This window comes from Seriola lalandi, unplaced genomic scaffold, assembly GCF_002814215.2.
Source record: "Seriola lalandi dorsalis isolate HSWRI2012SDOR001 ecotype SW California unplaced genomic scaffold, Sedor1 jcf7180002054660, whole genome shotgun sequence".
In the NCBI taxonomy this organism is placed as follows: Eukaryota; Metazoa; Chordata; class Actinopteri; order Carangiformes; family Carangidae; genus Seriola; species Seriola lalandi.
Genome location: NW_019525213.1, coordinates 1,374,085 through 1,389,860, shown reverse-complemented (window position 1 = coordinate 1,389,860; position 15,776 = coordinate 1,374,085). Strand labels below are relative to the sequence as shown.

Sequence of the window (15,776 nt, the reverse complement as noted above, 5' to 3'; positions counted from 1 at the left end):
CTCCACCCCCCCACCTTGTTCTCTACCGACAGAGCGAACCCCCCGGGGAGAGAAGATCATAGCAGCAGACTGAGAGGTATTGATGTGCGTGTATGAAGAGGCAACAGCAGCAGGCTCGTACTACACACACCGACTGGACCAGAGCCAAAAACACAGGGAGGGAAAACCAGGATTCACCAGGAAAAAAACCCACAAGGAAAAAAAAATCTAACTGTTCAACGTTAGTGGTTTTCAGTTTAGAGACGAACAGCAAATTATTAGAGAAACTGGAAACAGAGAATGAAGTTTTTTTCTCTTTTTTTGCTTAAAAATAACTCGAACAGTTAATGAAACATAAAAATTGTTGCCAAATAATTCATGTCAATCAACTAATGAAATAATTGAGTTATTGTTGCAGCTTTGATTTGATACTTTTTCTGTTATACTGTATATCATTGTAAACTATTTTCCGACATTGTACAGATGAAATTAATGAATAATAGGTTAATTAATCATGAAAATTATAAATGTAAATAAGTTGCTCCACCCACTCAAAAACTTACTAAACATTACTAACATTACATAACTATAAGTGTGTTAGTTACGTGCAGTATATTCACGAGGTATCTTAAACATAACATCGAAACATGCTCAGCTTCCACACACTGAACCAATGAGATATGAAATCAAAACAATGGGGCAGACACTGCAACTTACAAGGGAAAGTTAAGAGGGGGAAAAAAAAAAAATCTCATTATTCAAGTGGAAAAGTACACACAGTGTTTTTATCCAAACATTCAAACCACAGATATTTTACCTCAAAAGAAGATTTTATTACCCCAAACTGCAACGTCATTAAAAGCATCAGACGTGGAAACTGACACGAAACTGTTGCTGTCCAGTTCATGCACCACAGAGCCGCCACACACAGATAAATATAAAGTAGCAGTTCAAAATCTGAAGTTACTCAATGTGCAGTGTATGTTTTATTTTTTATCTATTTTCTTTAAAATTGAAAACCATATTTATAAAAGAAAAGCGTCAAACCCTCACGGACTGAGCCGCTGTTCTCCACGACTGAAGCGATTAATCGATGAACAAACTATTGGCAGATCAATTTTCTCTAAACCGACTACTTGCTTATTCAATTAAATCGACTAATCGATTCATGTCTGACTCATATTTGCAAATGTAATTGTTGGATCATCCGCTCTCCATAAAGTGCGACCTGGTTATGGTTGAATGAAAATACTACTTTTATTATATTAATGCTTTCATTGCCTGAGAACAATTCTTTTAATAATTTGTCTATTTGCATTTGAGACACAAATCATTGATTATATTTATTGTTAAAAGGTAATGCTTATAACACAAGCCTGTCTTTAATGTCGTTTCCCTACAGCAGATTCACGGAAGACTTATGCCGACACGCCGACACTGATATAAGTCAAGGGACACGAAGATTCAGGTCACCGGAGCACAGTCGGCTTTTTAAAATCACTTGCACCCTGTTTCATCAGAGGGTGAAACACTCCTGAGCTTTGTGTAGTAAAAAAAAAAATAAATAAATAAATATCCATGTCTGAACTGTAACCGAGTAATCAGGTGGTGTTGTGTGTGTGTGTGTGTGTGTGTGTGTGTGTGTGTGTGTGCGCCGGCGGTAAAAGAACAGAAAGGTTGGAGGTAATAATAGAGGCCGGACGGTGTTAATACAGGGTTAACATTTCTAATTCAATTTATTATTCTCCTGGATGTGTATGTGGGGCTGCATCAGGCTCAGGTTGCAGGTAATGTGGCTTTGTGTGTGTGTGTGTGTGTGTGTGTGTGTGTGTGTGTGTGTGTGTGGTGAGGGTGGGGGTGGGACTTGTTATTATACCCGAGCATGTGTCACTGTTTGTGATTCATGCCATGACATCATCTGCCATTACAACCAGACTGTCTGGGGAACCATAGGGCAGAGATCAGCTCCGAGACAACAGGCACACACACACACACACACACACACAACAGATGCATGGTGAAGACATACAAGACACACACACACAAAGACAAAGACAGATAAACAAAAGGTAATCAGCACAAAACCCGTGCACCAAGCTGCACTGAAGATGACGAGCAAACCAACATGCACACGACAAATAAACAAAAACGCACAACTTTAAACACACAAGTGCGCTCCGCTGACACTCAGCTACTCAGCTCGTAAAGACAATAGCTGGCTGACGTGCCGTCCGCTGCAATGTGGCCTCGCCATGACCTCAGTCTGACATGACCCAGTGACCCCTGTGTCCACCCATCCTCTGCCTGAACCCCATCTGAGGATGAGCTGATGTCCACAGACCTGATTCAATATTCGGGGAAGGGTGGGGGACCTGTGTATTAATCAGCCTGCGCTCCTCTCTGTGGACGGCCCGGGGCTGGTGCACAGGAAGTGCAACCTGTTACGAGGAACATCCTGTCCGATCAACACAACAAAACTCATCCTGGAGACAAAGTATTAAACTGACGAGGACGACGTGCTGCATGAGACCAACAGGGGCCAGATTATATCAATTACTGAGTAATTATTCACTCAACTTTAATTAAGGGTGACATTCTGGTGTTTACCGGCTGCATTAGTCGTCTTCTTTCAAATAGCAGTTTTTCCCTTTTATATTTGATGTTTTTACTTTGAGTTCTTTGCAGCATAACCAGAGACACAAGGTTAATTTCCCAATTAATAATTAATTTTGTCTTTATTTGTCCAACCAAGTCAATTTTCAATGATATGAAACAAAAAAAAGCAAAAAGTCACATTTCAGAAGCTGAAACCACTGAATGTTTGAATTTTCTTGTGAGAAAAATGACAGAAATTATTAATTAAACAGTAAAATAATTGATGATTAATTTTCAGTTGATTGGCAAATTGTTTCAGCTCTAAATTAAAATAACCAAACATAGGATAAAAGATAGCTGTATGCTGTATGTAGCTGTAATATCTCTGCAAAGTCGGTCTGACGGAAGCAGAAACTTGACGTTCGTTCCATGTGGAGAGACGTGAGGCCAAAACAAAAACCCAAACCTTGATAGTAAAGTTGAGTAAGAAAAAGATTGCTGCAGTGGCACCGGTAGTATTTTACTGTTACAGCAATCTGTGAACTGTTACTGTGTAGTAGCGCCAGGTTAGCACAAGGCATGAAGAGTCACTTGAGGTCAGTAGATCATCAGTCACCGTCTTAAAGTGAAGATTTCTTCATTTAGCTTGACGACAGCTCAAAGATTAAACGGATAATGACACTAAAAATAAACTGATTCACGAATAAACTTGCATGAACTTTGCAAAACCGGTTTCTGCTAATGTCAGCGTTATTGGAACTGACCGCAAGTCATGCTGAAATGAGGATTTATGACTTCTTCCCAATTCATTTAAAAAAGTGACATCTCATGTTGACTGTAAATCTTGGACTCATTTTCTTCTTTAGAATTTCTGCCCTTTGGGTGTTGCTTGCTTTTTTTTTTGACTGCTGAAACTTGTGACTGAATTATACAGTATTAGTGGATTTTGTCATATTTAGATACGCTTTGTGAACACTGGGTTTTCTTCAAGACTCTCTGGATAACCAGATCTCTTTGAGTAAAGCAAAGTGAAAATGAAATCTCAGCTGTAAGAGGCTGCGGGGAAACGTAACGGCAACTTTTTCAAGCAACAAGAGCCCGAGGAGATGTGATGATAAATTCAACTATGTATTTGTGTGCGTCAGCTCTTAAACCCCCATCATTCCTCCTGGTGTGTGTGTGTGTGTGTGTGTGTGTGTGTGTGTGTGTGTGTCTCATAACAACACTGGGCTTCATGTGAGAGTGAGAGTCATAAACTCAAGCAAATCAGACTTAACTGTTTGGTATTGTGTGAGAGATGACAGATAGATAATAGTCACAGCAGCTGTATCTGTTATCATAGTGGGACTGGGCCTCATACTGTAGAGCACTGCAGTGGAGGCTTGTGATAAATCACTGTGTCTGATTCTGAAGTGACAACATCTCTGTCTAGCCCTGGATAAATGTGGCAGCAAAACCACCTGACTGAAATAAAAATACAATCTGAGCTGTGAGTTTTGGCCTGCAGTGAAGTCATCCTGTCAGAATTTAACTGACTGCTCAAGTTGAGAGGATAAAAGAGGCAACACGCACAAAAACAAAGCGTGCTTGTAACCTGACCAATCTCAGCTTTAAAAGTTGGCCTGCGCCGCATGGAGCGAAGCCCTGTGAACTCAGCAGCACAAGCGCTGTGCTAACTCAACATGGCAATGGAATGAAACTGTACCCAGCAAAGCTCTGGCCTTTTTCTATCGATGCCAGTGAAACAGCAGACCCGGAGAATGCACAGTTATTATTAACACCAGCATGTCAGAGGCGAAATGACGCTCTTGCATAGCACCAGGCACGAGCCGCGGCGATCGAGAATAGCCAGGACACACAGACGCAGCCAGGAGACGAACGCTAGACTCGTCCCGGGAAAAATGTCACAGTAAACGTCGACGACACAGACAGACACACGGGCGGCTGCACGTGTGTGTCAGCCACACATGACTGGAAAGACGAGCTTTCTGCTTTTAACTTCGGCATCAAAATTGGCCTTTCTACTATTGAGATTACAGAGTAGTTTAATACAGGCCTCGTCTCTACCATAGAGACATTAAAAACATTTTCAGTTTATTATATAGCAATACTGGAGAGATAGGAGATGATGGAGAGAGATGCAACAAAGGTCCCCAGCCAGATTCGAACTGTGGACATGGCAGCCATTGAGTCTTAATCCCAGGACAGTATATACTTGCAAGTCTCAGGTGCTTCACACCTTTACTCATCATCCCACATGTGCAGTTATGTTTGCATTACTTACATGTAAAGAGATCACAGGTTATTAAGTACTATGATACAGAAAAAAAAAACCCCATCAAATCATCAGATGATAAACTGGAACGAACAAATGTTTAGCATTTGTGCTTGATGATGAAAATGATGTAATACTGGCAATTAATTTCTGTCAATCAACTAATCGTTTCAGCCTTGAAATCATTAGTCAGATTTCACAGCAATTTGTCAAATGTCAGTAAATATAGGTTCTAGTCTGTGTCATTTATCTGCAAGTGATCAACCACCAGGGGAAGGTGACACATCTTAATCTCCCCCAGCTGTTTGATCTTAAAGTTACTTCTCGGCTCCGGCTCTGAAGAGTGTTTACTTATCAACAGGTTTGTCTTTAATCCTGCCTCTAAACAACAACCTGAAATCATTCTCCAGGGTGAAGTCATCCAGCATGGCTCCCTCTGACAAGGAAACACACCCCCTCCCCCCCCAGTGGACAGCTGTGAAAAACAGCGAGTCACAGTCTGTCAAAACCATAACAAACCTCTCTTGCGTCAATCTCTGACAGGCTTTCCCTGCGGCAGTTGTGTAACAAGTTGAGACAATGAAACCGCGGCACCACAGCCCACCACCTGCTCTCTCAGTTTCACCTGATTCATCACACCATCTCTGCCGTGCTACGGACAACTGCCAGAAAAAGGGGATGTGTTATTTATAAACATCATGTTGCTATATGAATAATTCCATGGCTGGTTACCTCTGTAGGCACTTAGTGTTACTAAAGTGAATGTATTAAAAGCCTTATGTCAACAATGTTTGACAAAGTCCCGGCCATGCCAGTTTCAGGGCCTTGCTGCTCATGGGCAAAGCACCTTTTCTCTAATTTACATTTGAATAATTGATAGCCAAATAAAAAGATTTAAATCCTTTGGAGGCATTTTGATGTTGTCTTAATGTTACTTTGCATTAACAAAATCCAAAACCACAACAAAGGCAAAGATAGGGCTGATTTTGTGAGTCAATAACCAGTCTGACAGCTAAAATCTAAAGTAGAAGCTTGACTAGCTTCACTTTAAACAAAGAAGTAGTTAACCGACTTCATCAAAACACAGCCCAGCACATAAAGTGAGCACCACTGAGAAGTCTATTACGGAGGTACAGACATGTATCTTTCATGCTGTGAAAATAAACTTGGTCTGAAGTACTTTCATCTATTTTAAGAACACAAATATTTCAAACAAGATCCCTTTCCAAAAAAGTCCACATGCTGTGAGGTTCCTACTGTACTGACTCCGCATGCACTACAAGTATTCCTGACTCTGTTTATTTATCACATGAATGTGGTCTTAGTTCGATTAAACGACAGACAGAACAAAAATGGGAAACTATTTTGCTGCTAGATTACAAAAGGACATGAGTTTCAGGTTGGAATAGATGCAACATAAATAGAGAAACAGAAACTGTAAACCGGCTGGACAAAGACGTGCAGGTCATACTGTGAGTGTACTGCTGCTGTCTGGGTGAACTCCGACCTCCTGCGGGTCACCAAGGTGAGTAACCCCGCTTGCTGTGGCCACCCCGAAAAGTACCATGGCATCGAAAGCTTGCCTTACAGCTGCTCAGAGCACAGCACAGGTGACCCAACATGAAAACTGTCCTGTCTCTACTCTGCACAACAACACAGAAAACAGAAAATAAACCTGGTGATGATGGGGAGAAGCCAAGATGATGCAAGAAAAGGGAGAGAGAGAGGGACAGTCAAAAAGGAACTGATACAGGTCAGTCCTGCTGACCAAGGACATTAAAATTAAAATGTTTCCTGCCCTAAAAGTTTCAATTAGGCTCATGAGAATTAAGTAACATTTCTTGTGAAAAAAGGAGGGAAAGCTGTGTATGTAAGCAACATAAAGCTGCCGAAGAAGGCCTCTCTGTCTTCTCAGTAAGGATGAGACGTCTTTGCTGTTAGACCAAATGAGGAACAAATAAAGGAGTTGGCAGCAATACATGCATGTCAAGTGACGTTTGAAAGTGCCTTTCAGCTGCAAGGACATCTGTATTAGTATTTAACTTGGATGTAACATCAACACCCGGCAAAGTTATTAGCATAGGCTGTTTGCCCTCAACACTATGAAACACCAGCAATGGATCCCGTTGCTCTAAAACCTGGTCAAAATTGATCAACTTTTTTTTTTTTTTTTTTTTTTTTAAACAGACTAAAAGTTATTATAGGGAACTTGTGGGTGAGGCTTAATGAATACACACATTACAGGCACGCCAAATTGTCAGAGGATGAGGAAAGCAGTTTCAACAGTGTCTCCAGTATTGATTAGTGATCACCAAAACATTAAATACTTGCAATTACTTCGATTTTATCAGGGACAATTACAAGTGCTTTTACATGGGAGAATTTGCTTGTATTGCTCATAATAATAACAGAAAACATGGAAACTTTATGGGGTTTTTTTTTTTTTTTGGCAACTTGAAACCAAAAGTCTGCGTCAGTAAGGTGTACAGATGAAACCAGTACTCTGTATCTCGCACAAATGTATGGGAGTGTGAGGGTTTAAGACCTCATGAGGAGGTTGGAAAGTGTAGTAAAACTAGTGTTACCTTTCGTAGAGCTTGCACGAAGAGGCCTCTCCATTTGTGACTGTTCTCGTCACTTGAAAAGTCGTATATCTGCTGGGGCTGCATTGCTGTAGCGGCTCCTGGCGTTGCCGTGATCCGGTCTGAACTGTCAGCATCGGCCCCGGATAGATAGTCCTTGTGGGTGGGTCAGTCCAGGGCAGGCACGGTGGAAAAAAAAGTCAAACTGGCTGGCTTGCAAATGTGAAGAGTATCGCTAAACTACACCGCGAGTCCCGGGTTGAGTCGGGTTAAACTGCGAAAAATAAGCTACAAAAGAAAAATAAGCACATGTAGCTATAAAGTTAACTCGCTAGCTTGGTGGCTAGTAATGCTAACCTGCTGCTGCTGTAAACACGGGACAGCGTCTGACTAAAAAGCTAATGGCTAATAACAATGTTGCTAAGTGTTATACTTGCTACTTGGCGTTTGCTAAAAAGCTTATAACAGGCACATTAAGTTCAGTTTTAAGTCACGACATGGGAGCTCAGCTTGTTGCCAGCTAACTACAGCTACAAGTTACGTTTGGTGATTTTCTGCCTGAACACCTGTAACGTTAGCAGGCTAGCGTTAGCCGACCAGCTAACTAGTGCTACAGGCTGCTGCTGGCCTTGATGCGCTCCGAGTTTTATGTTGTGGCACACGACCCGTTCAGCTCCAAACAAGGCACACTTTCTCCTGCGCTGGGTACTTCGCATTTAGTCATCTTCTCCGCGGCGATCGGGGCGCTAAGTCCAAAGTAAATCCTCCCGAAAACAGCGACCAGTCCGAGGCATATCTGTGTAGCGGAGCAGCTGAAGAGCAGTCGAGGTGTTTTTGGTTTGTGAAGTCGAAGATGTTCGTACCAACTCCGCTGCCTGTCTGTCTGCTGCCGCTCACTGCGCCGCGTCCGCTGTCAGGCACGCACGCTGCGTAATTTCACATTTTATTGGACGGAAAAAAAAAAAAACAAGGCTGGACTTTCTGTCTCATTTCAATGAAGACCCACAGTGTGAGCATGAGATTCAAAGTTTCACGAATATAAATGGGTCATATAAAAAAAACAACCTTTACTTAACCACAGTCCTGTTGGAATTGAACAATGTTTACAAAAACACAGCAGAAATATTAAAAAATGGATTTGTACCACATTTAAGCAAAAAAGAAAAGCAACTTTATTTTTTATGGCATTTCACAGACATTGACAGTACAAACATAAAGAAGCACTGGTTTAACAACAGCATCTAATTTCGGTATATTTTGTTCTTGCATTGGAGCTTATACAGTATTTTTGTTGCAGTGATTCCGCCTCCCTGTGGACAAACTGTAGAAGTGCGTAAAAATTAACAACTGCTCAAATAAAAAATGTCACATTTTCCAGCAAAACTTGTAGTATTAAGAAAAACTGAACACAATAAAGTTGTTTATTTTCTGATTTCTAGTTCCTTTGTCAATGCACCTTGGAAGTAGGTGAATTTGCATAAAAAAATCCCTACTTTTCTCCTTATATTAAAAGGTACCTTAGATTAATGCAAACATTGGTACATTTGTTATTCAAAAATATGTATATATGGTAAAAAATACATTAACATTCATTTGTCAGTAAATGGACTGAAATAACAGGGAGGGAGAACAACTTTACAACATTACCTGGACATTTTTAGCAACGTGAAGCTTCTGAAACTACCACAAAAACAAACTGCACCAGAATTACGTGAGATCACCTCCCCACAAACACACATTAAAAACATAGAAAGAAAAACACCCAAGTTTTCTCAGTTTGCTTTAATGTAAATATGACATAATTTGAAAACCTTTTAAATATTGAAATTATTTTGGAAGACAGAACTGTCAAGTGAAGTAAGGACAACCCGTCTTTGTAAAATGTGCGTTCTGTAGCTATAACTGTGCGTTACATAGAGAGTTTCTTTCTAAAATGAGATGAACAATTAAAAAATGATACACAGATACCCAACGTCCCATGTGAGTTATTGGTAAAATCAGAGATCACTAGAAAATATCATCTTTAAGTATTTGTTATTTATAATAAAGAGAATATAATTTATTTAATTCAGCTCAAAACTTCCCCAAATTGATTTACAGTAACTATGTTTGAAGGTCTTCATCTGTTTAGAGTGGACTGTACAACACTCAAACGACAGAAACAAGCTGCTCTCATAGAATCAGCTGCTGAGAAAAAACACAACAGAACCAAAAGTGAAATAAGAAATTCAGTACAAGAATATTGCTCTTAAACATTCCTCATTTAAAATGGTGATTGTCCAAAAAAACAAAAGTTAATATCACCTTCAACACAACGTGTTTGTGTATTTCTATTCCCTTTTTTAATGTTTCATTCTGATGGTAAAGTCACCGGAGCTAAAAACTTTGTTCTGTGCTTGATGCTTTCACTGACAGTGACTCATGATGTTCTCTGTTTTTAGACAAATGTAGTGCAGAAAAATGGATTTTATTTTGAAATGTGGTGGAGTAAACATTACGCAACCTGAAACAGCATTACTTAAGTAAAAACAGTCTCAAAAATGTAATTAAATTGAACATGTGCCACTTCTCTCCCCCTTTATTAAGGCTTGACCTGTAATAAAAAATGTTGATGATGCTAATGTAGTGACAGCTTGACACAAGAATTGCACTTTTACTTTTCACTTGGTCACCTCAAGCTGACGTTTTTGGTGTTTCCTGTTTTTCTCTACAGCGAGAAGCGGCTCTCCACCTCGTCCGCGACCATCTCAGCGATGGCGAGGGAGGAGGTAGCCGCTGGCGAGGGAGCGTTACGCACGTGGAGCACCCGGCTGCCCACGTCTCCGACCCCGCCATCAAAAACAAAGTCATCCACGAGGTTTCCGTCCCGGTCGAGGGCCTGAGCTCGAACTCCTGCAGGACCCCTGTACAGGAAAACAACCAGGGTTACAGAAACACTTTTTACATAAAACCAAAAGCTTGAAACAGATATTATGCCTCTGTATTTCTATTAATAAACATGCATCTTTAAGTGGTGTATCATTCCTCTACCTGAGCACGTCACTCAGTGAGAGTTCAGGGATGTACTTCTGCAGGATTTTAACCTGTGCACCGATGAAAACGCCCCTGTACATTTCTCCAATCCCATACGTGATGTTCCTCATCACCAGCTTCTGAAGGCCCCTGCAGCATCAACAGAGAAAGAATGAAATATTCACCTACAACTGCACTGTCATCGGATCATTTCAGAATAGTGTAAATGCTGCTGTTATTAAGACAAATTCTCTTTATAATAATCATCATAATCCTTTAGGTAAAGTTTGATGTTGCACCTGAACGAAAGTGCATCTGCGAAGTCTCTGATGTTGAAGTCGTACACTTTGTAACCCTCCCTCTTGAAGGCGAGGACGGCATTAGGACCGAGCCAAACGCTTCCATCCATCCGAGGGGTGAAGTGAACTCCAAGGAAGGGGAAGCGAGGGTCAGGAACCTGCAAAAATGTGTCATAAAAACAAAAATGAAGCAGCAGCAGTGAGGTATGTTGACATTATTTAATTGGATCCATTCAATAACAGAGGAGGTCCATTGATATTTTGCACATATAAGAGTAAAACTGTTTCCAAAAAAAGATGGAAGCACTTTCAAGCTTTCAATTTTACTTTAAACTGAAAGCCTGAAACTGCAAATATAATTTTTTGGACTAACTCTGGACTAATACTTTATAAATCCCCACAGGTGAAATCTTCTGCCACGAGGTCACAGGTTTGGTTTGATGCACTCACAGGATTTCTAATGGTCATATCTAGGTCGACCCTGGGTGACCCAGTAGGGCTGAAAATATTTTGAATGCAACTCATTTTTCGACAAATTATTTTCAGCTGTCAGGGATCTGCCTCGAAATCAAAGTACAGGGAGTGAAGGATTGAAACATACAAAGATATCCAACCTTTTCAGATGGCAGCACGTGGATGTTATTTCCAGAGAAACCTGGATTCCCCGAGCATTTCCAACCGTATGTAGCGATTAAAAAAAATAGAGTGGCAGCTTCTGATCTCATGTTATGTGATTTTAAGGCAGAAAATTCCTTCATGATTGAAACATTAAAATCTCTTTTTGCCGTAGTTTGACATTTCTCTAAGGAAGTAGAGATCATTTACATCATTTCTCATCACATGCTGGTAGAATATGATGAGAAACATCTGCAGATCAAGACTTACAGGGTAGATATTTCCTTTGACCAGGTAGTGTTTCTCTGGTTTCAGCACCAAATAATCTCCTCTGAAGGGGACGATCCTCGGCTCCCGACTGCATCCAGAAATCTGCGACAGGCGGTCTGAGTACAGGCCTCCACAGGTCAGGACATAACGGCACCGCACCTCGTTACCCTGCCAAAACAATACAATGCAAAGAATGCAGAAGAACGGAGACCAGGCTAAACGCTGCGATGCTTTTATTTGTACGCGTCTTACCTTTGTGTCTCGGATTGCAATCGGATAATTCATCCCTGCAAATAGAAACAAACAAAAAGTAAAACTCATTCATATAATTATAGACTTAAAATAACTACAGCTTGTGCTTTTAATCATAACTTTGTTGACACATTAATACCTTCAGTGCTCCCAGCTGGACTCTCCTTGACCATGGAAATGTCATTGACCTCGTATTCTGTTACCACCGAGCCGCCTGCCTCCTCAAAGTCTGTGCCATACCTGAGAGCCACCATCCTCCAGTCCACGATGCCGGTGTAGGGCGAATCCAAGGCCATTATACCCTGAAAACATGTCTCACCGTAAGCCTTCACTGCTATCTGCTCTTTTGTGTAGATGAAAACCTCATCTTGAAGTCTCTTACTCTGCAGTACGGCTCTCGCTCTCGGATTCCCTTGGCGTCGACGACGCTGAGGTCACGCACGTTGTTCTTCAACCCGCGCTCATACAGAGCTTTCAGTCTGGGTATCTCCTCCTGCTCCACAGCCACAATGAGCTGCCAAGGGCAGAGATACAGCGATCAATACTGAGATAGACACAAAGGCAACGATCCACAGGACAGATAATATACAGCACCTGTTCACATCTCAATACTTTGATGTGTCGCTGTCAAGAAGCTCATTCTGGCATCAAATGCTCAGTCAGACTTTTATTGTCTTACTTTCTTTTTCTTTAATCAGACAGTTTCTGATTTAAATCATAATTGTGATGATTTCAGATTGTGTTTTATTCAGGTAAAGTTCTCATACAGCTGCTTGTGTTTTTGTAGATTGTTGATATTACTAAAAAAGAACAAGGTGTCAGTACAAAACAGACACATATGAGCTCTACAACTGTATGACAGTGTGACAGCAACTCTTCCAGAGTCAGGGGCTTAATTCAAACTAATGCCGCGTCTGTTAATAGATAGTTAATTTATCATGGCGTGTCTGGTAGCCCAAATGTAAAGGTGCATATTACATAACTCTGTGGTTTGGGGTTCGATTCCTGGCTGGGGGGCCTTGTTGCATGAACCCCCCCCCCCCTTAGATCTTTAAAAAACTTCTTTATCACACTGTGTGGATTTTGTTTTTCATACCATGCCTAAATCAGTTTTTCCCCAACATCTGGATTACATGCATGTGGTAATTTAAAGTACAGCTGTGTCTTGTGACCCTGAGTCGGCCGAGCACCTTGAGCCGATCATCCTCAGTAAACACGCTGCGTTATGTCTTATCTGGTTTAAAACACAAGACGCAGACCTTTCCACATCTGTTGTAAGGGAGTCCTTTCTTCTCGCAGTACTCGTAGGCTAAAGTGGCTCCTCGCACACACAGACGGGCCTTCAGCGACCCCGGCGTGTAGTAGATCCCGCTGTGAATGACTCCACTGTTGTGCCCACTCTGGTGCGCAGCTGGTGAGTAAGAAGACGACAGAGAAATGGAAGAACAAAAAGAAGAAAGAAAAGGAGATTGTTTTTTCTTCTTCTTCAAACACCCACAGACTAATGGAAGAAATACAGCTAGTTTTTCTAGATTCTTGAATTTCATACACGTATTTGCTTTCATGCAGAGAGTTAGATTAGAAGACGGCACCACTGTCGTGTTTATACAGTAAATATGAAACTGCATAAAGGAGATATTTTTCAGGGTTATTACTTCAAAGGCCACAAATCAAATGTCAAAACCATGTAGAGCAACCAAATGAGACAAGCAGGACACATTATATTAAATTAGGTATTATAATAAACAATAAATATTATAATAATTATATTTTTCAGAATTGTAGAAATCAGTGCAGTGTGTAATTATGAGAACACAGATGCATTTTTGTTGTTTTGGCTCTGTACGCCAGCACACTGGATTAAAAATGAAACAGTGACTATGAGGTTAAATGGTATTTTCAGGTTTAAGCATGTTTGATGGAGTTCAGTGGGTGAACAGTGTTGGACTCAGTCCAGGACGATAACAGGATTACATACCTTCGCTGTTCACCCAATATCTTTGAATTAAAGACGAAACGTGGCAGATCCAATGAGCTGCAGCACGGAGCCAACGCAACAATAAATCTGTCATTTTACAAACCCTCATGGACCACGCTTTGTCACCGGGATTAATTACTGTGACAGACAAAATATTTTACTCTTTGGAACATGTTCCCTTCTTTCACAACAACAACTGTCAAGCCTCCACCCACCAAGCTCTTTTTCTTTCTCCAGTAGGATGAAGCTGAGAGATGGGTGTCGCAGAATGAGCTCTCTGGCTGTGGCCAAGCCCACGATGCCGGCACCCACCACGGCCACGTCATACGCGCTGAGGGACAGACAGGAGGTGAGGTTAGGGGCCGTTCAAATTTAAGATGGTTAACTGATAAATAACTGACTGCAGGAGGTAGAGAGCAGAATATTTAGGTCAGCGGTTCAATGTCCAACTGTACGAGCAACCGATAGACCTTTGAGACTGGTCACTTGTGAAACCCCTGACACAAGGGTTGTAGGTAACAGACCATTTGTAACTTCCACATTGTAAATTCCAGCTCTGTCTCAAGTTTCTTTTCCCTGACAAGTAAATCCATTTACAAACTACAGTAATTACAACAGGCTATTATGTAGTGGGAGGGCTTAACGTAGCAGCAGTTCCAGTACATCCAACTTCTCCACAATCCACCACAGGGTTTTCACATTATGAAACATTCGCACAGAGCTGTAGGAACACAATGTACAAGAAGGCACGGGACACTTGGAAGATCAAACATCTTGTTTTGATTTTTCAAAATTGGAAGCAGGCTGAGAGCAGTAAAACTCAATGCAGGGTGGAAGCAATAAAACCAATGGAGAAAAACATTCTCTGGAACATCATCTCTACGTAACTTCAGGTTTATCACTGAAAATGTGCTAAAAAGTTGAAATGTTACAGAAACTTTGGCTGAGGGGCTTTAATTCCTTAATTTGCATTCAGACGAGTAGAGCGGGAGAACAGGACTGTCAGAACTTGTAAAAACATGTAGTTGATCTGACTTCAACCTAAAGAACATTTTATCCGGCAACTTAATCTGTGATGAAATTGGGTTCTGATTTCTTGCTGGTGTCATTTATCGAAACCAGAAGGATTACTTTATAAGTAAAATTATTTTTCAGTGTTTACTTAAAGCAGGCTGGAGAGGGGAGCCAGAACATAAGCTGCATGCCATGTAGATTCTGTAGGTCTAATATAAAAGACAAACTGCAGACATGCTTTCATGCAAAACTTGTGACTGACTGCTGGACACTGACAAAGAAATATGTTGTTCTGCAGGTAAAAGTAAATCTGACAACACGTGCTCTGCCAAATAAAAGTTTAAAAACTCAAAGTTCAAATGCAGATTGAGCAAGCACAGTTGTGGAGGCACAATGCAGACACCAATGTTTTGTTTGCGTAAACAATGTGGCGGGACTTGTGCAGATCAGGTTATGCAGAGAGCAGCAATGTTATGCAATCTTGTTCTTGTTCCTGAGTGTCCTTGGTAATTATAAGTTGTAATACGATATTCAAGAAGGTACCCGTTTGTCTGCTCCTTTCTGTGCCAGTGAGTAAAATTAAAACAAGGAGTCCTCACCAAACTCCTCACATGTAATTAAACTGGACTACAGCACCACACTGGCTGCACACTGTCAGTAGTAGCCTGCCTGCTCCACAGTCTTACCTGTGCAGCTGTCTGCTTGTAATGTCCTTTAGCAGTTTCGGCTGCGCTGCTCCAACAGCCTTAAAAGACGCGTCGCTCAGTATCCGGAACATTGTCACAGCGTTTTAAAAACACCTCAGAGTCGCTTCTTCATTGTACAACTACCCGAAAGGTTTCCCTGAGTTTTGTGTTTGGTGTTTCCTCCTCCTCCCGTTGCTGCAGCCGCCGCTAGCTCCTCAC

The 15,776-nt window shown here is 41.2% G+C and overlaps 2 protein-coding genes across 2 annotated transcripts in view; both read right to left on the bottom strand.

Annotated features, from left to right (window-relative positions):
- sos2 (son of sevenless homolog 2 (Drosophila)) overlaps positions 1 to 8,358 on the bottom strand; it is a 32,346-nt gene extending 23,988 nt beyond the window's left edge. Inside the window, exon 1 of the mRNA XM_023421025.2 lies at positions 7,435 to 8,358. Within this exon, the coding sequence (XP_023276793.1) occupies positions 7,435 to 7,518 (84 nt within the window). The 5' untranslated portion in view covers positions 7,519 to 8,358. The remainder of the gene's footprint in view (positions 1 to 7,434) is intronic.
- A 221-nt stretch (positions 8,359 to 8,579) lies between these two features.
- Positions 8,580 to 15,775, bottom strand: l2hgdh (L-2-hydroxyglutarate dehydrogenase). Its single transcript, XM_023420937.2, has 10 exons — positions 15,558 to 15,775; positions 14,073 to 14,188; positions 13,139 to 13,290; positions 12,262 to 12,393; positions 12,019 to 12,181; positions 11,880 to 11,914; positions 11,628 to 11,795; positions 10,743 to 10,900; positions 10,462 to 10,593; positions 8,580 to 10,334 (listed from the first exon to the last, which is right to left on the bottom strand). The coding sequence occupies exons 1-10, from the start codon at positions 15,647 to 15,649 to the stop codon at positions 10,139 to 10,141; spliced, it is 1,344 nt and encodes a 447-aa protein (XP_023276705.1). The 5' UTR covers positions 15,650 to 15,775; the 3' UTR covers positions 8,580 to 10,138.
- Between the last annotated feature and the right edge of the window lies 1 nt (position 15,776).